The following is a 22956-nucleotide window of genomic DNA, read 5'->3' as shown; positions in this document are numbered from 1 at the left end:
CAGCCTACTTTTTTTTTTTTTAAAGGTTTTTATTTATTTGTTAGAGAGAGAGAGAGATACAGAGCGCAAGCACAGGCAGACAGAGTGGCAGGCTAGAGGCAGAGGGAGAAGCAGGCTCCCTGCCAAGCAAGGAGCCCGATGTGGGACTCGATCCCAGGACGCTGGGATCATGACCTGAGCCGAAGGCAGCGGCTTAACCAACTGAACCACCCAGGCGTCCCTAACATCAGCCTTCTAACGATTCAATTTCTCAGCCTGTCCAATGTGTAGGCCAGAGACAGTCACAAGGACAGCATCACCAAAACATAGTGAATTAATCATAAACTCTAAACAATATCATATATAAGATAATCATAGTTAATTAATGGAGATTTAATTATGGTATTTTTCCCTCTTTGGACTAACTCTTCTTCTCTTTTTTCTTTTATGTTCCATTTTATTATAGTCAACATCACACTGCTATTCCTGCAAGTACTGAACAAGCATGGGATTTGAATATTACACTCCTAAATAAATGAATTGCTCAATTTCCTGTGACCATCTATACATACTCCATCTTCAAAAAGTGTATCAGTCTTCTCTCATAAAGGAGATAGTGATCTTTTCTCCAACATGCATGACATTTCTGGACAAGACAACTGTGGCACCAGCACGTATTTCCATGAAGAAAAACTCTGCAGTTTTATGGCATTCATCATTTGACAAATGCAACTATTTTCCTTATCAATCAAGTCTTACTTAACTTTCTAGCAGTGACTGTGGAATCCTTGAGGGCCCATTACATTTCTGAAGAAGAAAGCTAAGATGAAGGACATGCCACTCCGAATTCATGTGCTACTTGGCCTAGCTATCACTACACTAGTACAAGCTGTAGATAAAAAAGCGGATTGCCCACAATTATGTACATGTGAAATCAGGCCTTGGTTTACACCCAGATCCATTTATATGGAAGCATCTACAGTGGACTGTAATGATTTAGGTCTTTTAAATTTCCCAGCCAGATTGCCTGCTGACACACAGATTCTGCTCCTACAGACTAACAATATTGCAAAAATTGAATACTCCATAGACTTTCCAGTAAACCTCACCGGCCTGGACTTATCTCAAAACAATTTATCTTCAGTCACCAATATTAATGTAAAAAAGATGCCTCAGCTTCTTTCTGTGTATTTAGAGGAAAACAAACTAACTGAGCTGCCTGAAAAATGTCTTTCTGGACTGAGCAACTTACAAGAACTCTATATTAATCACAACTTGCTTTCTACAATTTCACCCGGAGCCTTTATTGGCCTCCATAATCTTCTTCGACTTCATCTCAATTCAAATAGATTGCAGATGATCAACAGTAAGTGGTTTGATGCTCTTCCCAATCTGGAGATCCTGATGATTGGGGAAAATCCAATCATCAGAATCAAAGACATGAACTTTAAGCCGCTTATCAATCTTCGCAGCCTGGTTATAGCTGGTATAAACCTGACGGAAATACCAGATAATGCCTTGGCTGGACTTGAAAACTTAGAAAGCATCTCTTTTTATGACAACAGGCTTATTAAAGTGCCCCATGTTGCTCTCCAGAAAGCTATAAACCTCAAATTCTTGGATCTAAATAAAAATCCCATTAATAGAATACGGAGGGGTGATTTCAGCAATATGCTACACTTAAAAGAGTTGGGAATAAATAATATGCCTGAGCTGATTTCCATCGACAATCTTGCTGTGGATAACCTGCCAGATTTAAGAAAAATAGAAGCTACAAACAACCCACGGTTGTCTTACATTCACCCAAATGCATTTTTCAGGCTACCCAAACTGGAATCACTGATGCTCAACAGCAACGCCCTTAGTGCCCTCTACCATGGTACAGTTGAGTCTCTGCCAAACCTCAAGGAGATCAGCATACACAGCAATCCCATCAGGTGTGACTGCGTCATCCGTTGGATTAATATGAACAAAACTAACATTCGATTCATGGAGCCAGACTCACTATTCTGTGTGGACCCACCTGAATTCCAAGGCCAAAATGTTCGGCAGGTGCATTTCAGGGAAATGATGGAAATCTGTCTCCCTCTTATAGCTCCTGAGAGCTTTCCTTCTAATCTGGATTTAGAATCTGGGAGCTATGTTTCCTTGCATTGCAGAGCTACTGCAGAGCCACAGCCTGAAATCTACTGGATAACACCTTCTGGTCAAAAACTCTTACCTAATACTCTGAAAGACAAGTTCTATGTCCATTCTGAAGGCACACTAGATATAAATGACATAACTCCAACAGAAGGGGGTCTATATACTTGTATAGCAACTAACCTGGTTGGTGCTGACTTGAAGTCTGTTATGATCAAAGTAGATGGTTCTTTTCCCCAGGATAACAATGAATCCTTAAATATTAAAATAAAAGATGTTCAGGCCAATTCAGTTCTGGTGTCCTGGAAAGCAAGTTCTAAAATTCTCAAATCCAGTGTTAAGTGGACTGCCTTTGCCAAGACTGAACATTCCCATGCTGCCCAGAGTGCCCGAATACCATCTGATATCAAGGTATATAATCTTACTCATCTGAACCCATCAACTGAGTACAGAATTTGTATTGATATCCCCACCATCTATCAAAAAACCAGAAAACAATGTGTAAATGTCACCACAAAAGGTGTGGACCCTGATCGAAAAGAATATGAAAAGAGTAACACCACAACCTTTATGGCCTGCCTTGGAGGCTTTCTGGGGATTATTGGTGTGATATGTCTTTTCAGTTGCCTTTCACAAGAAATGAATTGTGATGGCGGACATGGCTATATGAGGAAATACGTACAGAAACCAACCTTCACATTCAGTGAGCTTTACCCTCCTCTTATCAACCTCTGGGAAACAGGCAAAGAAAAAAGTACAGCACTGGAAGTGAAAGCAACTGTTATAGGTGTGCCAACAAATATGTCCTAAAAACAACTAACTAAACCTACTTCAAAGAAAAGCTAAGACTGCAGCTGTGCTTGAAAATTTAAAAAAAAAAAAAAAAAAGGCAGAGAAATACGGCTTTCTAGAAAGAAGTTTAAGCTTCACCAATGCTGCTCCAGACCAAGGGAAATATGTACAAGTTCAGCATTTTAATTAACTGGATTCAAAGGGTACTGTGGCAACCAAATAAATAATTCCATTTTCTAGAACTTTCATGTAACTTTTATGTCTGGACTACAGTTAAAGTGGACAAAACATTTCTGTATTTTTTTTAAGTATATAAGAGTAGTTGAACTGAGCAATACCTCCTCCTGTGTTGTATTACACATATTAGCCACGAGTTTTTGCAGTGACTAGGTAACTTGAATTGACACGTGGTGTAATAAAATGGACAAATTCTGTAGAGTAGACACAGTGAGTATGTGGGCCTCTTTTATAAGAAAAAAATACATTTTGGATTAAAATCAATTGCTTTTGTCTTGTTTTTGTTTCTAAATAAAGAATAATTTCTGGGAAATGTCATCTGATCAGGTATCATTTAAATGATATTTTTTAAAAGTGTTTTTCCATAATGAAATTTTGAATGCGAAGGCACTTTTTGGGTTCTGTAATTATATTTTTATAATGCACAAAAATGAATTTAGAGCACTTTATCTGTACTGAAAGGCAATAACAACACTCTATTTAACCCTTTATTGACCAAAACAAATCCTCAAGGATATCATGCATTCAGTTAAATATTTTCTTAACAAGCAGGTTTTAGAGCAGATTTAATTGGTAAGTTCACATAATGTAAGTCCAATATCTGAGGAACTGGAAGTTTCATTTTAATAATTAGTAGTAGCTCAAATGTAAGCTGCTTGCTTTGCAGAAAATATTGCCAATTTTTGGTAGGATTTATGACTTAGGTCTACTTTTCAAATCTCTGATTCTGAACACCTGATGTGCTTCACTGCAGTAATAAGCAAATAATCTAATAATTTTCTGTGTTACAAATCTAACAACCAAACATGTTTGACATGAACCCAAAAGAGAGAGGTTTTTATACTTATATAGCAGCTTAACCTAGTTGTGCTGACTTGAAGTCTGTTCTGATCAGACTGAATGATTCTTTTCCCCAGGATGACAATGAATTTTAGATTTTAGAAGACTAGGATTTTCCAAGATTAGAATTTTAAAATTTTACTTTAAACATATTGGATTATTAGTAGAATAAGTTTATCAGGTTCAATTTTATAAAATTTTGCCTTTTATTTGGTTTACCCCCATATAAAAATGACATAAATCAGATAATTCCAGAGTTTAATAAAAATTTGAGAGCAAAGTTTTGATAATACAAGAAAAAGCTTCTAAGACTAATTTAGAGGAAAAGAGGGGCATCTGGGTGGCACAATCAACTGGACATCTGACTCTTCGTTTTGGCTCAGGTCATGAACTCAGGGTTGTGATATCAAGCCCCACATCAGCTCTGAACTCAGTGCAGAGTCTGCTTAAGTTTCTCTCTTCCTCTCCCCTCCTCACCACACACATGTTCTCCCCCTCCCTCCCCTCTCCCTCTGTCTCTCTCCCCCTCAGAAAAATAAACTTTTTTAAAAAGAAAAGAAAAATATTAAGTGTAGTTCTCTATGCCTATATTTAAAACACCTAAAAAACACAGCTTAAAAAATGAGGATCACTGAAGTGACAAAAACATTGCTAAATAAAGAATCTAAAATAAGAAACATAAATATTTCACTTGGAGAAAATAATGAAAATCTTTTAGGGTTTTAAGTCATATTTCCAAACAAAAACCTACAGTTCTGCAAAATAAATATATTTGTGAACAAAAAAAATCCTGAAATAATAAAAAATCATTTAAGATAATAAGCCATACTTTTGATAGGCAAATCACTTATCTCTACAAAGCTAAAAGGCTTCTACATTAATTGCTGTTGTGCCTGCCCATAATCAAGTGTTTAACTTTTCTTACAATAACTTGCTGCATGTTATCAACATGTCACTGGCCTGTAAACATTTCCAGCACTGTAGTCATACCAATTTATTTGTTAATGTAGACATTTGCTTTTATGATAACTTTGACAGCTTCTAATTAAATCCTGCTGTTTTTGACAATCTGGAAGGTAATTGTTATGAACTCTTTAAAACAAAAGGACAAACTGTGTTAATTTTAACACATCCAAAATATCAAACTTGCTAATTCAGTGTGTTTTCAAAACAAAAATTATACACCCTGATGAATCACTATCACCCAAAGGCTGACATTAGAATTTATCAATAAGACATGCTCATACATCATGAGATGTTTCAGCACCCTGGACAGAGCTTTTTAGAGCCAGGCTATTTGTCAAAAATATAGGAGCTGAAATATGACCTATTAGGAGGCAGGTATTGCATAGGTCAGCAAAAACTTGCTTAGGTATCTTGTATGCTTCTTTTGAACCTACCTGCCTGAAGGACTATAACAAACAGTGTAGCTTAAAATGCACTTCAAGCTATATTTTTCTCAGAAAAATCACCTAACAGTGGACACTGAAATGAAGTATTTTTGTTACAGCCAAATAAATACAGATGCTCAAAGCAAATCATGATTCTATTTACTTGCTTAAATTTTCATCTAAATTGCCAATAAGAGCAAAAAGACATTTGCTTCAATAATAAGAATGTATTTCATACTCCCTATGTTATATTCTAAGCCTCACATAAAATTAAGCACTAGTCCAAGTACTCAAACCATATAACCTACAATTTGGTGATACCATACAGATGTAATGGCAAACTTTACCTATAAAAAAAATGAAACTCTAAAGTTTTACCACTGTGAATATCAACTGATCTTCTCACCTTGTATGGAGAAAACATTTTTCACAAAAATGATTTTAAAAGTATTATATATTTTCTAATTTATACTATATAATAAAATTCAAATTTTCTGAAAATAAGCATGTCTAGTTGAATACAAATAATGTATAAAAAAGCAAAATGTGTCATGTTCAGTAAAGCCAACCAACAATATGCTGCCAGTCATGTGCTATTTTGCCTAGGAAAGAAATGAAATCCATTTATGGTACATATATCTATCTTTTGATACTTGTTTCCATTCTTAAAATTTAATTATAATTAGATAAAAAGTTTTTAAGCAAAATTACATATCAGAAAGCATAAGTTTAAAATTATCATTCCTTAGTCTATTTACTTAACTATACTTTCTTTGGTTACTTCCAATAAATATTTACTGCATGGCTATTACTCACTGGAAAAACAGTGAAAAACAGACAAATTTTTCACCATTAAAGGGCTTATATTCTACTGGATTACATGCTGGTTATGTATCACTGCTTTCACAAGTATGTGTTAACGATGTTCTCTGGAGGGTTCTTCCCAGTGTCAATACATACTTTTACAGAATGATAACACTCAAAAAAAAAAAAAATCAGTTTGTTTTTTTTTTTAATCTAAAAGGGTTTTACTTGTATTGATATAAGAACTTAATTCAAATTTATTATGGATTTTAACACAGACACACATACACTCACACACAAATACCAGCCTAATACTATCCTTAAACTGGTTAAATCAAGAGGCATGTCTACTTACTATGAAGGAAAACCTTAAAATTTCATAGATTAGCTTTTCATATGAAAAATCAGAAGTGATATGTGAATAACAAATAAAGCCAATAATAAAAAAATAAAAGTTTAAAAAGATATGTTTGCTAAAGAAAGGGAGAACTGCAATGAAATATCCTCACAACCATCATCACGTATCAGAAAAAAAAAACAAAATCCTCATTGCATATGTCATTATTAAACAGCATCTTCAGGATTATCCCAGTATTGGCAGTCTAGGAGATAGTTAATAGTGAATAGTGATTAAATTGTGGCTACATTTTCTTTGATCCAATCTCAATCTCTCCCACTCTCTCTCTCTCCCTCTCCCCTCCCTTTCCGTAATGAATTATAGCAAATAAGTAAAAGTTTTTTTAAGCATATACTTGCCAGATATGATTACTATATTGAACAACCCAAATGGTCATAAACTACAATGATCTTCTTCTCTACCACCTTATCAGATGATAATATTCTAACTCTTAGTTCTACAACCATACACTCTATCATTTTACCCTGACTAATGCATTGCTAACTAGGTCGTTGCTTGGGATCATGTCAATATTGTAGTGGAATGAAAGAACCATGCCTAGAATCAAGATGCTATAATCAGCACCATGGAGCTCAGGAAAAAGAAACTAATTTGGCTTTCAACACAATAGTGGCTGCTTTTGTGTGTTCATTTGTAAAATGAGGACTCCATCTGTTATTAAGGGTGACCACTACTTTGATTTACCTTATTCCTCTGAAGCAAGGGAAAAATAAAAACACTATTTGTTCACAAAATCACAAAAAATCAGAATTCATTCTGAAAGTCATAATACACATATTCAACCCTAAGAAAAGTAATTTAAAGATAAATGTTTCAAAAAGAATATTCCAGTGAAATATAGATTATTTCCCTAATCTGGCTTAAATATTTTATTAATAACATCACAGACCTGCTCTTGAATTGACTAGTAAGCATTCAGCATGCTCAGGTAAGAAGATCATATGAAATGGAATACAATTCCTTTTTATTCCTAGTGAAAACAGACAAGTACACAGAGATTTGAATTTACTACTCTGGTTCACTTTACATGCACATCAGAGGGCTCCTAAAGCTATGTTTGAAATAAGCCATACAGTTAATACCAACTAAGGGGTTAGATACATCAAAGATATATCAATACAACTTTCTCCTAAGAGTCAGCTGAGGTATTCAAATAGGTAATACATTCAGAGCAAATTTCATATATGATTTCAAAATTATTGTCGAGTGGCCCAAAGTAACAAAGCATAGCACAGAGAGTTATGGTTGACCTTGGCAAGTATTTCAGGAGAATGAACTATACTAGAATTCAAAGACCTCATGGTACTTTCTGTGGCTTATATTTGTTTTTTCTGACTCTAATATATCATCAAAAAAACTAATTGTACTATATGACCAATGTAAGGAAAATCCAGCTTCTCATTAAAACATATGGTTCAGTGTCTGAAGTTATTGATTCAAAATCCAATTGCAATATCCATTTACAATGTTTACTAGCCACTGGACAAATAACAGAGCAAGCTTGGGACATAAATTGACTATCCTAATCCTAGCATTGAGAGAATGAAAGTATTAAAAAAACAAACAACAATAAAACCTCCCTGTCATTTGTGGTACCAGATTCAGAGCTAGTAAAGAGAAATGGTTCTTAAACAATGACAGTTATCAATATTAAAGCAATATGGCCAAACACACCAAAGGAGTTCTTCAAAAGAATATTTTATAAAGGTGAAATTTATTATGAGAATTCAGATCCAAGTCAGATACCTCTGTTAAGCATTCTTTTTATAATAGTTGCAGACACAAGTCACATACTCAATAAAGAACATGAAAACTTATCTCCAAAAGAACCTTCAGCCTTCTAAGGTCCCCTTCCCTGTTTACCAGTTGGTTAATCAATAAGCCAACATTCATGTATGTAATTTTCATATTAAATTAATTATTTTATCAGATTTTAAAAAACATTTACAACAGAATGTATCAATTTATATAATTATGTGATTTTAACTACCCAATTCAAACCACTGAGCTTAAAAATAAAACAATGATGGCTATTTTTATCCATTAAAAATAATGGATATGATAGAGGAAAGGTATAAGTATAGAAGGAAAGAAAACATTCATTCCTTCTTACTAACGAAATCTTTATTAATAAAAATAACAGATTGCACTGAAAAGAGGAACTACACCAAAACAACTGTGTGAAGGTAACAGTAATTCGGGTTTCTGTCCAATGGATTATGTGTGTCTCAGTCCAGGCTCAGTCCTGAAGTGGTAATATGGTGCTTCAGATATTTTCCTGGCACATAAAATGCAGCAATGAATAAATACATTATGACCATATTATTATAGTTGAATAAATATGCATTAATATATACTCGAGTTGCAAGATAAAAATAGGAAGTAAGAAGAGAAACATTCACTGAATCCTGAGCATGTGTTCAACAAATGATTTGCTATGGTCTTAAGAAATCCACTTGAGATCTAAAAGGAGAAGAAATGTGGGAAAATGAACATTTGCCATCTTAGCATGTCAGGCATACTGAAGAATGTGCTTCCTCTCTCTCTCTCTCTCTCTCTCTATATATATATATATATGAGAATTCTCATATATATATAAATGAATCTATATATGAATATATATATGTATATATGTTAATATACATATATTTTTTAAATTAATTGTTCCAATTCCAAATGATATGCCCCCACTTTGGTTATTTTGAAATGAATCATTGGTATGGTAGAATTCCTTCTGAGGACTGGTATTTGGAAAATAATAGCAGCAAAATTCCTAAACAGAAAAGCAAGATGTGGCCCATGTTTTCATTCATATATGAATCTTATTCATGCACACTTCATTTAGTGAGGATCTACTAAGTGCTAGCCACAATATTAACTACTAGAGAATCACTATGACTGTGACAGACAAATTCCTTGACATGATAAACATTTATCATCTACAGGTAGATAACCACAAATGAATCTAATAATTGCAATACAGATTAATAAAAATATGGTAGGCATGGGGATAACTTACATATATTTGGGGGACACATGTTATTATAAGAGGGCCCAGAAAGGGTTCTAACAAGTAAGACTGTCTTTACACAAACTCTCAATTAAAGAGCAGAGAATGCAGAGAGCAGGCTAGGGGCAGTGTGAAAGTGACAACATGCAGAAGACTTTGAACAGGATCAGGGTACTGAGAAACTGAAAGTTCTGAGGAAGGAAAAAGCTGGAGCTGGACTTCAGAAAGAAAAATGGAAAGATGAGTTAAAAAAAATCAAACTTTAATTTGTTGCTAACAAATAATCTGGTGGACACTAATATCCAAGGGAAAATGACAAGGTCAGATTTAAAACACCAGAACTAATTGATAAGGCTACAAATACTAATTCTCCATCTTTCAATCCTGTCTCTCTCTGTAGCCATGCCCTAGTCTCCGGTGCTATCTCTAGTCCTCCATAGCTGAACACATGAGAAGTGAGAAATGAAAAAGGAACTGGATATAAACACAGTCTATACAATACCCTCTCAGGCAGGCCTTCCCTAATCTGAAACACACACTCAACACCCTCGCAAGCATATACTCAGGTGCACACCCTTCATGTGTGGGATTAGCAGAGTCCATTACCTGCAAGTTATTCTCATTTCAGATTTTTTTAAAATACATCTGCCACGAAACCAACAGAAGATCAAAATGTCATTACAGCTCCTCATTCTCTCCTCAAAAGGCAGATCAATAAAAGAGACCATAGGTGTTTTGAGAAGTTTTATACATAAAAACCCAAAGGTGATATAAAATTAAGGTCTACGTCTTTGATTTTAAGACTGTTCTAGTTCCATTTTCATTGCCAACTGTATTTCTCTTTCAGAAGTTTCACAAATATGTGACAGACTTTAATAAGTATGAGTATAAAAAATAGACGTAGGAAAACCAGGGGAAAAAAATATTGTGTTTCACTTATCTGGACTATGTTTTCTGCAAGACCAGAAACAGTTCTAATGAGATCTCACAGGTATCACTTTCCTCAGATAATAGAAAAAAATTGTCCTGTATTATATGTTTCTAAGTGAGAACTTGAACTCAAAATAACTTAAAATAGGAAAGATATTTGTAGAAATACTGACTCACTCAAATCGGACACTCATTCTAGATTTTCTCTGCTTTCTCACCACTGTACTCTCTCAAGAAGAAAGGTTTTATCAAGATTGTCTAATCTAAATATATAGGTTTTCAGAGTAGAGAAGTAGGTTGTAGCACAATGATTTAAAGTGTGACTTTGAAGACGTATTTAAAAATTAACAGAGGAAGGCGCCTGGGTGGCTCAGTTGGTTAAAAATTAACAGAGGAGCTACACATTAAAAGACATAACAAACAGAATGTAACATAATATAAGAGATAAACATTAGCATAAACATTTATAGATACTCCTGCTATTAAATTTTCTCAGCAGTCTTCTGAGAGAACTGTGATAAGCAGATTATTAAATTAGTTATTTTTCAATTCTTCAATATCTTGTTTGAAATGTTGGAGACTGTCGCCTGAAACCACAGGAGCAATTCCAAACAGAATATAAACTGGGTAAAAGCACATCTCTACTTTCTCAAGATATTTAAAATGCCATTGTTGAGGTGCCTGGGTGGTTCAATTGGTTAAGCAACTGCCTTCAGCTCAGGTCATGATCCTGGGGTCCCAGAATCAAGTCCCCCATCAGGCTCCTTGCCCAGCAGGGAGTCTGCTTCTCCCAAGACCTTCCCCCATCTCATGCTCACTCGTGCTCTCTCTCTTAAGTAAGTAATTAAATAAATAATAACATATTTTTTAAAAATTTTAATAAAATAAAATGAAATGCCAGTGTCTGAGTATGCCCAGAAAAACTTGTACAGTATCCTGCTGCTAGCTGCTAATTTGTGGAGAGGGCGCCAGCTCACATGGCAGGTATGTCTGTTTCATTTCACTCTGGGAGAGATAATAGAGAAGAGCCAGGGAGCTTTTAGACAAAATGATTACCAAATAAGTGTAATGACAGAGTGGTCTTTATTTTATTGATAAGAGTAACTCTTCCCCCAGCCAAGACCATGGTAGTCAGTCTACTGTTTGTTAGAGTGAATATTTAAATCACCAGATAAGAATATGTATGTTATGGGGCACCTCAGTGGCTCAGTGGATTAAGCCTCTGTCTTCAGCTAAGGTCATGATCCCAGGGTCCTGAGATTGAGCCCCGCATCAGACTCCCTGCTCAGTGGGGAGCCTGTTTCCCTCTTTCTCTTTCTGCTGCCTATCTGCCTACTCATGATCTCTGTCAAATAAATAAATAAAATCTTATAAAAAAAAGAATATGTATGTCACATTCAAACTCTCATCTCATTGTTGAAACAATGTTTGAACTTCACTGAAACCAGAAGATACAAAATACTAGAAAGTCTGAGATCAGAAGCCCTAGACTTTGGAACTGAAATGAAAATCTTAAACTTATGAGGATGTTATAAAATTTTACTGATTATATATCTGTAAAGTATGTCTGAAGGTATAAGACATTTTCAAACACATTATAGCTGGCACTTGAATATATTACCCATAACTACCATGTGATGTCAGAAAAATTATGCTAACCTACCTTGATGAATTATTGGTCATGAGGAAGAAGGTATCAAATAAAATTATCATCAGGCAAATTTTCAAACCCGCTGAATCTTTCATATGCTCCAAAGTAAGCACTATCAAATATGTGTGGATGACTTTCCCAGTGGCAACAGGCTTATCAATAAAGATTGTTGCTACATTGGGAATAGACAACCCTATGATCTTTAAATAATCTGACTTCAGAAAGGAGCTTTTATATTAAACCTCTCCTAGAATTCTCCTTGACTTAAAATTCTAAGCATATCATCAGGATGTCACATTATCCCTTTAAAATATAATATTTTAAAAACATAATTGTATATTATCTTAATATATTTTATAACACGTAATTATATAATATCAAGAAACTACAGGAAAGAGAGCCTCACAATCTGCATGTCTACCATATACGCTCTCACAAAAGCCTGCCATTTTGCCCTCTACAATATCTGACTCTATGACCTTCACTTTTGGTCCTGGCTACAGCTGCCCAGACTTAAAAAGTGGCAAAGACATCCAAACTCGGAATGAAAGAAGACTTCAGTGCTCACCCCATCACTTCACCAAACCCCCAAATCCCCTAACAAAATGGTTAAGAGATGTTACCATCCTCTACTAGATCAGTTGCTTATACATCAGCCTATTACATTTTTCAACACTCTGAGAGTAAACAGATGTTCCTCTCATGTTAAACTGAGCATTTCCCTCTTTCTAATCTACACCAGTTTTATTTTAGGAAACAAAAAGAGAAAAGAATAAATATAATGTATGTACCATGGGACAACCCTACAATTTCACTATGCCATCATGCCCCTATGTCTTTGTTCCACACTGAAGAAATCCATGTCCTTAACATAATTCCGGTCATTCTTCTCTGGAAATGATCCAAGTCATTGAAGTCTAAAAATAAAGGTTTCGAAACAGAATGCAACCCTCCAGGTATGCTAAACTCTTAACCTCTTTATTAGGTTGAGAAGCAATGTTAATCAAATTCTTCCACTATTTTCGAGTGAAAACAGTCAACTCTAGGCAGACGAAAGTCAATAAATATACTTGATGTCAAATCTTGTGGCTAGCAACATAACCAATATCACCATCACCAGGATTTAATAAATACTAAGTCCTGGAATACATAAAAATTCCTTTAACCTCTATGAGGAAGATCTAACAATACTATATTTTATATTACAGGTGAGAAATTTTAGGTTTAGAAAGTTTAAGTAACTTACCAAAACTTCACAAGTTAGTTTTTATGGGCAGTGATGAAAGGGATTTAGATTTTATAAAAGTAAATTGATTGGTTGTTAGCTTACTAAAGCCTACAGTAAGCCTTAGTGTGGGAGGCCGCAATAAGGCTTGAGACAAGGAACAAACCAGGCCCTGACTTGTGCCTCCTTTAAAGTCCGAATAACCTAACAAAAGGTTTAGGATGGGAAAAGTTGAGTAGCACTGAGAAAGGGTCTGTGTTATGTGTTGCGTGCTCGCCTACGTGACTTCTCACACGCTTGCTAAACAACTGAGAACAATTCGGTTGGGGTCAAAAGTTCGTTGCTGGTCCCTGGTGCCCTAGTACTGCAAGTATTGCTCATGAATTACTTTCAGGTTGGCTGTATCAATACAGAACAATTGTACTAGCATCAGCCGTTTGGCATCACGAGGTTAGCTTATAGTTAAATGTGAACCTTATTATGGGAACTCGTGGTTGTTTAACTGGACACAGGTGTATTGTTTCTCCTATCACTATATATATGGCCTTAATGCTTTGAATAAACTTAGCACTGTTAGACTTCCTCCTCAGTGCTCCTCCTGCCCCCATCTCTTTGTCTCTTAATTTCTTTTCACCATCCTCTTACCCTCACGTTCCTGGTCGATTTGTCATGCTGGCCACGACACCTTGGAATTTATCTTATGAACTAATACGACCTCTTAGGTAAAGGTCATTCAGCAGGCAGTAGGAGTGGGCCTTATGGCAACTTTATTAGCCTCAGAAGTTATCATTACAGCAGAGAATTAAGAATCTCTATAGTTGGGGTGCCTGGGTGGCTCAGTGGGTTAAGCCGCTGCCTTTGGATCAGGTCATGATCTCAGGGTCCTGGGATCAAGTCCCGCATCAGGCTCTCTGCTCAGCAGGAAGCCTGCTTCTCTCTCTCTCTCTCTCTCTCTCTCTCTCTCTCTCTCTGCCAGCCTCTCTACCTACCTGTGATCTCTCTCTGTCAAATAAATAAAATAAAATCTTTAAAAAAAAATCTCTATAGTTAACAATCATATTTTCTTGATTATTTACTTTCTCAAGTAAAACCTGCCTCAAACTAAGAACAAGAAAAGATAAGTAGAGTCATCTTTGACACCATAATCATTAGAGAAATCCACAGAGCTACAAGGCTTTCAGTCACAACCAGAAAGACAACACCAGCTAATCAAAAAGAAAACTGATGAGAGGTATTCCCATATATCCTGGTATATCTTTTGGTACAATTTAACTTAATGACACTAGTCAGTCCTCACCAGGAGTTAATAGCATGCTGAGGAAAGGGTATAGATGAGAATAACTGAAGCTTGTTTTCATTTAGCTACTTGGCTTTTGAACTTGTTTTAAACTGTCCTCCATATCCAAATAAGTATGAGGGCAACACACACACACACACACACACACACACACACAAAATTGAAGCTTCATGACAAAGAATGTCAGCCTATTCTGGACAATGTAAACCGGTAGTATCTATTCTATTCTAGTTCTTTTTGAATGGTGGATGCTATTAATTGATTTCATTAATACGAGTAAGTCGGGATGTGCCATTTGGAAAACACGGAGCACCTACTAGTCCAGCCACAGTCAGAAAGAAAGCATGAGTCAAGAAATGAATGTGGAAGTGCCAATTCTCTCCTCTCTTTTGTCTGTATCAGTTCAAAGCTTAATACTGTTTCTTTTTACTCCAGGAGAATAATGGAAAGGAAAAGGGAAGAAAAGATGACAATAGTGAGTGACAAAATGGTCCTGTGTGAAGGAACAGAAGAAGGTCAGCATGCCATGTACACACTGAGGCTTGGGATTGCTGCATAACGTGCCCAAAAGAATTGGTTGGGACTAAAACCCTAATCTGTATGACTCCAAAGTTCCTAGTTTTTTTCATAGGTTAGAGAACGGACTACAGGAATACAATTAATATGTCTAAAATATATCTGTCTAAAGATACCATACTAAAAACCTCTCAAAGGAGAGGGGGAAAAGAGTCTTAAAGTAATTAAATCAGTAAATTTTCAGATAAACTCCCTCTAGATTTCTCAGTAAGAACATCAACTAGTAGATTACATGGCTTTCAACGAGAAATGTTTTCCTGAGTTTCATTTAAAGAAAGAAGTGATCAGGCTGCTATAAGAAAGTAGCTCACAGCCTTCTTCCCTATGTCTCTGTGCCTCTATGCCCAAATCTTCCTCTGCTCTCTCTTATAAAGGCACCAGTCATTGGACTAATTCTAGTATAACCTCATTTTAATCTGATTAAATCTGATCCTACTTCAAAATGAGGTCACATTCACAGGTACTGGGGTTAGGACTTGACTACGTCTCTTCTGGGGACACACTTTAACCCACTACAAGCAGAAAGAAAAACAGAAGTTGAGGATGTCAACTATACAGTTCTAGTCAAGTTGGAATGTTGTGAAGATACGCTGGCTTGGTTCAACTTCTAGTAGCAGCAGAGTACGGGTAGAACAGTGTCAAATCCTCTCCAACTCAATTCTTTGATAACATTTACAATGGTATAACAGAAATGCAAACAAACATAAAGTAAAATTAATTTTCAAGAAGAGTTCGTTTTACATGCAATTTATACTAACTATCATGCTGGAAGAGCCATTCAGATGCCTTAGGAAAAAAAAATTTTTTTCTGTTTGAAGTTAAGAATTTCTTAATCTATGTTTATTTAGTTGCTTTTGATTCATTTCACCATTTCCTAATCATTGCAAAAAAAAGATGTCAAGCCAAAATTACAACTTTCTATTATGCAAAATAAAACTTATACAGAACACTGGCATATTGCTTTATATACTTAGGAAGATCAACTTTTTTTTTTTATTTCACACTTTCAGACCACATTGCTAAAGTAAGAAAAGGCAAATGTAATCAAGCTTGATAAGCCAAGAAACCAAGCAAATGATAGGAAAAAAAAATAATTTTATTTGAAGGATAAAGACATTAAATTATCACCTAAATGTTATGAATGATAAAAAGCACATAGTCAAAAGCAGTTCAGTTTTCTTAAAACCAAGTGCTATTTCAACAGCTTTACCAAAGAACAAAAATCAGTGTTGAATTTTTGTGCAAGCTTTAATACAAATAAGAAATTATACTTAAAATAAAATCTTGCTTCAAAATACAGTTGGAATACAGATGGATTTGCTACACTCTTGTATAAAGCTCCTTTAAAATACAGAAAGTTATCTCATTCATTCTTTTTGGTATATTTGGTGGATGTGGATAATGTCCTATTGCCTATTGCCTTTGTTCTACTGTAGGAAACAAGATCCCTCCAGCTAAAGGTTTTCCTCTGCTTTTATCTGTTCAGCAGTAGCACAACAAGGATGACAGTCTCATAAAGAAAAAAGTGAAGGTACTCAGTCTGTCCAATGAATTGGCAACCCTCCAGCAGGGGTACGTTGTGCCTCACATTAACTTGGGGCCACAGGACCAAAGTAAGAAGGAAACAGTGTGCCTTTCTCTTTAGCTGTGGTACCTACTTTTATGACACAGGCATTATAATTCATTGTTTCTTATTTAACCGTTTAACTCGTCTTAAATTTTAATAGCCAACCACAAACAAACAAACAGCATAACTTGTTTCAAGTTAGCTGTAATTTATAGATACAATCCTGCGAAATGACTTACGATAAATTAAAACAGTCCTTTGAGAAAAGTGGAACACAGCAAAAAAAAGATTAGAGATAAGGTTCTACCAACATATACTCCTCTTGTTTTTTAATTCATCTCAAGTCATATTCCATTCTTACAAACCAAAAAGTATAGTTAGTTGCTTTGCCAATGAAGAATGCCAAAAATTTTGCGGTCACTTGCTTGAAATAGCCTACCATTTGTGCATCTTCAGATAATATAACTTGTAAAACACTTTAAGGCAAAAGACAACTGTCTGCATCTACATTTTAGGGAATAAAATATTGAACATTATGATACATTCAAATACCACAAATACAGCAGAAAAAAAACTGCTAAGTATTTTTTAGTTAATATGATCTTTAAAAAAAATTGTCACTACTAATACCCTTATTTAAAATTCTTTATGGCTATTGTGACAATAAAGGAACAAACGAACAAATACTATATCCATTTGATGTCAAGTATTTCAGCAACATATAAGCCAAGGATAAACCTGAAATCTTTATATTTGCCCTATTTACATTGTACGCTGAAGAAAAGTTGTTGGAACTGAGCTAATAAAAGACTAAACTAAGACACAATTTTACTGCTCAGGAATCTCAGTGGCACCATTACCCAGGGGCAAAAATCCTAAATGATTCTATGAACAGGTAATAAACTAGAACCATGGCCAGAGGCTAAGAAATCGAAATATTAGAAGCTTCAGGATATACAAAGATAGACCAGATATGCACCTTCCCTGCGAGGGTTTAAAGAATTCTCTATGGTTGGGAAAATTATGCAGAAGGAAAGAGATAAGGAATACTGGAGCAATTAAGTAGCTTCCAGATACATTTTGTAAGAATTCCAGATAATAGTAATTAACCTGATCCTGATACGCAAGTTAATTATCTCCCCTATCTAGAAAGTTGTTCTTTTTATAACAGAAGATAAACAAAATCATCTTTTTTAGAACAAAAATAGCAATAACTTTCTATTTTCTAAAATAGAAAAAAAATACATTTTGCTCTGAATTAAAAACCTATTTTGAACTAGGAAAAGAAATCAGCTAACAAGATATATTTCACCTGCTGATAATGTGGTACACTTCACAATTCCCTGGGAGGGGGGAGCGGGAAAGGGGGTAAGTTAGGATAATTCTTTCCCTGGTAAGATCACCTTATGCTGTTGGCATCACCTCTTCTTCAAAAACTGAGATTCTCATTTTATTTCTATAGTGCCTCACCTATGAAACCCCAGTTACAATTACATTTCAATTTCCTAATTACATTGTTTCCTTGGAATATAATGAACAGGAGTAGGGGGGAAGGGGTAGGGAGCAGAAAAGAAAGACATAAACAGAGCAAATTGATCCCCAAAATTTCAGATACAAGAGACTAAAAGGCAAGGTAAGAAAAAAGATACAAACAGAATTGGGGCAAGAGAAAGAAGTGGGGAGAGAGACAGACTGAGATTCAGGGGGATTTAAGAGAATGAAGCTCCATGTCTACTTGAATGAACTGATAGCTTATTTGCTCTCTCCTAACGTTAGTTTGGGTCTATTATCACCTGTCCCCTACTGTCCTTTAAAAATTGGTTGGCAAAGACAGATATGACATTAAGCAGCAATGACCTGGCTAATATGAACCTTTTGGACAGGATCATGTATTCCTGAGCCCTGGTGAATCAATACTAGATATTTTCTCCTTGCACATTCAACATGTAGGGTTCGGAAAGATGATGAAATTCAAAGTGATAGCTATGCGTCCTTCAAAAACACATTACTTCATTTAATGTTTGCTGTTGAACAAACTAAAAAAAATTTGCAACACAAATAATGGGAAAGCTAAAAAACTGTAACTGGCAAGGGTTAAATAAGTTAACAGGGCCAAGATATTTTGGCCAGATGGCTTTTTGCAATTTTGGAAATATCTGAACTTTTCACAAATGTCACAGGGTGTAAGAATTGAAAACTATTTCCATCTGCCTCAACTATAAGAACTATTGCTCCTCATTCATGTTTATGGCAATTCCATGCTGTTCTCCAAGTTATTAAAACTGTTTGGCTGCTTGAGAACAAAAATTGCCTATTTTTCACCGACAAGTGTGAAGCCACTTAGGTAAGTGGCAGAGTGACAAAGCAAAGCAAAAATTAATACCGTTGACAGACCTGCTAGAAAAAGTCTCTTCTTGTCCACCATGCTCACAGCAGAGGAAAATATCAGTGACCTGCCTTTTGGAACTTGAATAATGAAATGGTATCAGAATCATGGAATATTATACCTCTTTTAACTGAAAAATACATGCCTAGCTGGTGGCAGAATAGGACTAGTGCTCAGATTGCTACTGTTAATCTGACAGTCTCTACACAATACCTCAATATCCATAAATTTGGGCATGGTTAGAACTGGGAGATAGTACAGAGAGACAACTAACATTAACTCGGCTATTATTTCTGGCTGTTGTCACCACCTTCCATACCTATACCACTGATATTAACACTAAAGTCTTAGATAAAATTTGCTGACTAAAAATAATACTATGAAGAACAAGAATTTCATTTTCTTATACCTCTCTACGTTTTCCCTCCCATGCTTTCCTCACAATATAATTTTATCAACTTTAAAACAATTTTTTTTCTTAATTTTTTAAAGATTTTATTTATTTATTTGACACAGAGAGAGAGAGAGATCACAGGTAGGCAGAGAGGCAGGTGGTGGGGGTGGGGGGGAACCAGGCTCCCTGATGAGCAGAGATCCCAACGCAGGGCTCGATTTCAGGACCCTGAGATCATGACCTGAGCTGAAGGCAGAGGCTTTAACCCACTGAGCCACTCAGGTGCCCCTAAAACAATTTTTAAAAGACTTATTTATCTGAGAGAGAGAGAAAGGGCAGCAGGGGGAGGGGTAAAGTCACAGAGAGAGAGAGAGAATCTCAAGCAGACTCCCCCTGAGTTCAGAGCCCGATGCAGGACTCAATGCCACAACCCTGAGATCATGACCTGACCCAAAACCAATAGTCAGTCACTTAACCAACTGAGCCACCCAGATGCCCCTAAAACAAATTTTTATTTCAGTATAGTTGACATACAATGTTACATTAGTTTCAAATATACAACATAGTGATTCAACTTTTCGATACATTATGTTATGCTCACCACAAGTGCAGCTACCATCTGTTGTCATACATTGCTATATTCTTTCTGCTGTGCTTGTTATTCCTGTGACTTATTCATTCCGTAACTGGAAGCCTCTATCTCCTACTTCCCTTCACTCATTTGTCCACCCCTCCCCCCCACCTCTGGCTATTATCAGATTATTTTCTGATTCTGCTTTTTGTTTATTTATTCTTTTTTTTCTTTTTTTTTTTTTTTTAGATTCCACATATGAGTGAAGTGAGAGGGTGTTTGTCTTTCTCAATCTGACTTATTTTACTTAACATAATACCCTCCAGGTGCACCCCTGCTGTTGCAGATGCCAAGATATCACTTATTATCACTATGTAATATTCCATGGGGTATGTGTGTGTGTGTGTGTGTGTGTGTGTGCATGTGTATATCACCTTTTCCTTATCTATTCTCCTCTCAATGGAAGATTGAAATGGAAGATTACTTCCCGTCCATTTCTTGGCTATTGTAAATAATAGTGCAATAAAGGTAGGGGTACATATTTCTTTTTGAGTTAGTGTTTTCATTTTCTATGTGTAAATACCCAGTAGTGGAATTATTGGCTAAGACAGCATTTCTATTTTCAATTTTATGAGAAACCTGCCTACTGTTGTCCACAGCACCTGTGCCAAATTACACTCCCACCAAGACTGCATAAGGGTTCCTTTTCTCCACATACTTGTCAGCTCTTGCTATTTCTTGTGTTTTTTCTTTTAGCCATTCTGAGCAGTTTAAGGCAATATCTCATTGTAGTGTTGATTTGCATTTCCCTGGTGATTAGTAATACTGAACAATACATTAAAAGGGTCACTGGCCACAATCCACTAGGATTCATTCCAGGGATGCAAGAATGGTTTAATATTTACAAATCAATAAACATGATAAACCAAATTAACAAAACAAAGGAAAAAATCATATGATGCAGAAAAAGCATTTGACAAAATTCAGTACCCACTCATGTCAACGAAGTGGGTTTAGTGAGAAGAAAACTCAACATAATAAAGGCTTTATATAAAGACTCCACAGCAAACTTCATACTCAGTGGTGAAAAACTGGGAGCTTTCTCCCTAAGACCAGTAACAAGACAAGAATGTCCATTATCACAACTTTTAAAATCAACATTGATATCAGAGCTGAACCACACAGTAGTATGACAATGATTACATTTTGTTTCTTACACAATTTTGTATTCCCTACAGATAATCACTGCCTTGTTTTCTTTTCTTCACTTGCTTAATTTTCTATGTATCTAGAACAATTTATCCTTAAATTTGCTTCAGAACCATGTATCTTTTTTAATATAGTATCTTTCCCATTCTCTTTAAAATTGTGGGTTAATATTTTCTTTTTTATTCTTATTTTTCATTTTTAAAAGACCCCTTTTATATTTTTCAAATCAAGTATATTTAACATACAGTGTTTATTAGTTTCAGGTATATAATGCAGTAATTCAACAATTCTATACATTTCTCAGTGTTCATCAAGGTAAGTATACTCTTAGTTCCCTTTATTTCATCCACCCCACCTTGAAAACAGCAGTTTGTTCTCGGTATTTAAGAGTTCATTTGTATCTTTTTTCCTTTGTTCATTTGTTTTATTTCTTAAATTCTATATACATGTGAAATCATATGGCATTTGTCTTTCTCTGGATGATTTGATTTCACTTAACATGCTATCGAGGTCCATCCATGTTGTTGCAAATGGAAAGATTCCATTCTTTCTCATGTCTGAGTAATATCCCATAATAAATATATATCCTATACCTTCTTTCTCTATTCATGGACACTTAGGTCACTTCCATTTCTTGACTACTGAAAACGATGTTCCAATAAACATCGGGGGGAGGCATTTATCTTTGTGAGTTGGTATTTTCATTTCCTTTGGATAAATACCCAGTAGTAGAATTGCTGGATCATATGATAATCCTATTTTTTTAATTTTTGAGGAAACTCCACATGGGAGTTTCCCCCCACAGGTCCTGCACCAATTTATATTCTTACCAACAGTGCCCAAGGGTTCCTTTTTCTCCACATCACCTCCAAACACTTGTTTTTTTTTTTTATGGTTTTTATTTCAGCCATTCTGACACATATAAAGTGATATCTCACTGTGGTTTGGATGTGCATCTCCCTGGTGATTACTGATATTGAGCATTTCATTTATTTACTGACCATCTCTATGTCTTCTTTGAAAAAATGTTTATTAAGGTCCTTTGCCAATTTTTAAACTGTATTATTATTATCATTATCATTATTATTATTGGTGTTAAGTTGTAGGAGTTCTTTATGTATTTTGGATATTAACCCCTTATTAGATATATCATTTACAAATATCTTCTTTGAATCAGTAGATTTATTTTCCCTTTTGTTGATGGTTTCCTTTGCTGTGCAGAAGCTTTTTTTTTTTTTTTAAGATTTTATTTATTTATTTGACAGAGATCACAAGCAAGCAGAGAGAGAGGTGGAAGCAGGCTCCCCGCTGAGCAGAGAGCTCGATGCGGGGCTCAATCCCAGGACCCTGAGATCATGATCTGAGCTGAAGGCAGAGGCTTAACCCACTGGGCTACCCAGGTGCCCCAGGTGCAGAAGCTTTTTATTTTTTGTACAGTCCCACTAGTTTATTTGCTTTTGTCTCATTGCCAGAGAAGACATATCTATGAAAATGTTTCTAAAGCCAATCCAAGGAAATTACTGCCTATGTTTTATTC

At 35.4% G+C, this 22956-nt stretch overlaps 2 protein-coding genes across 5 annotated transcripts in view; one reads left to right on the top strand and one right to left on the bottom strand.

The window, feature by feature from the left end:
- The window catches only part of LRRN3 (leucine rich repeat neuronal 3), a 36579-nt gene extending 33111 nt beyond the window's left edge, over window positions 1–3468 (top strand). Inside the window, exon 2 of the mRNA XM_082692531.1 lies at window positions 446–3468. Coding sequence (XP_082548657.1) covers window positions 805–2931 — 2127 coding nt within the window. The 5' untranslated portion in view covers window positions 446–804 and the 3' untranslated portion in view covers window positions 2932–3468. The remainder of the gene's footprint in view (window positions 1–445) is intronic.
- Window positions 1–22956, bottom strand: part of IMMP2L (inner mitochondrial membrane peptidase subunit 2) — an 861434-nt gene that overhangs the window by 458004 nt on the left and 380474 nt on the right. The window lies entirely within an intron of this gene.

Source organism: Mustela nivalis, assembly GCF_964662115.1.
Source record: "Mustela nivalis genome assembly, chromosome: 12".
In the NCBI taxonomy this organism is placed as follows: domain Eukaryota; kingdom Metazoa; phylum Chordata; class Mammalia; order Carnivora; family Mustelidae; genus Mustela; species Mustela nivalis.
This window is presented reverse-complemented; position numbering and strand designations above follow the sequence as displayed.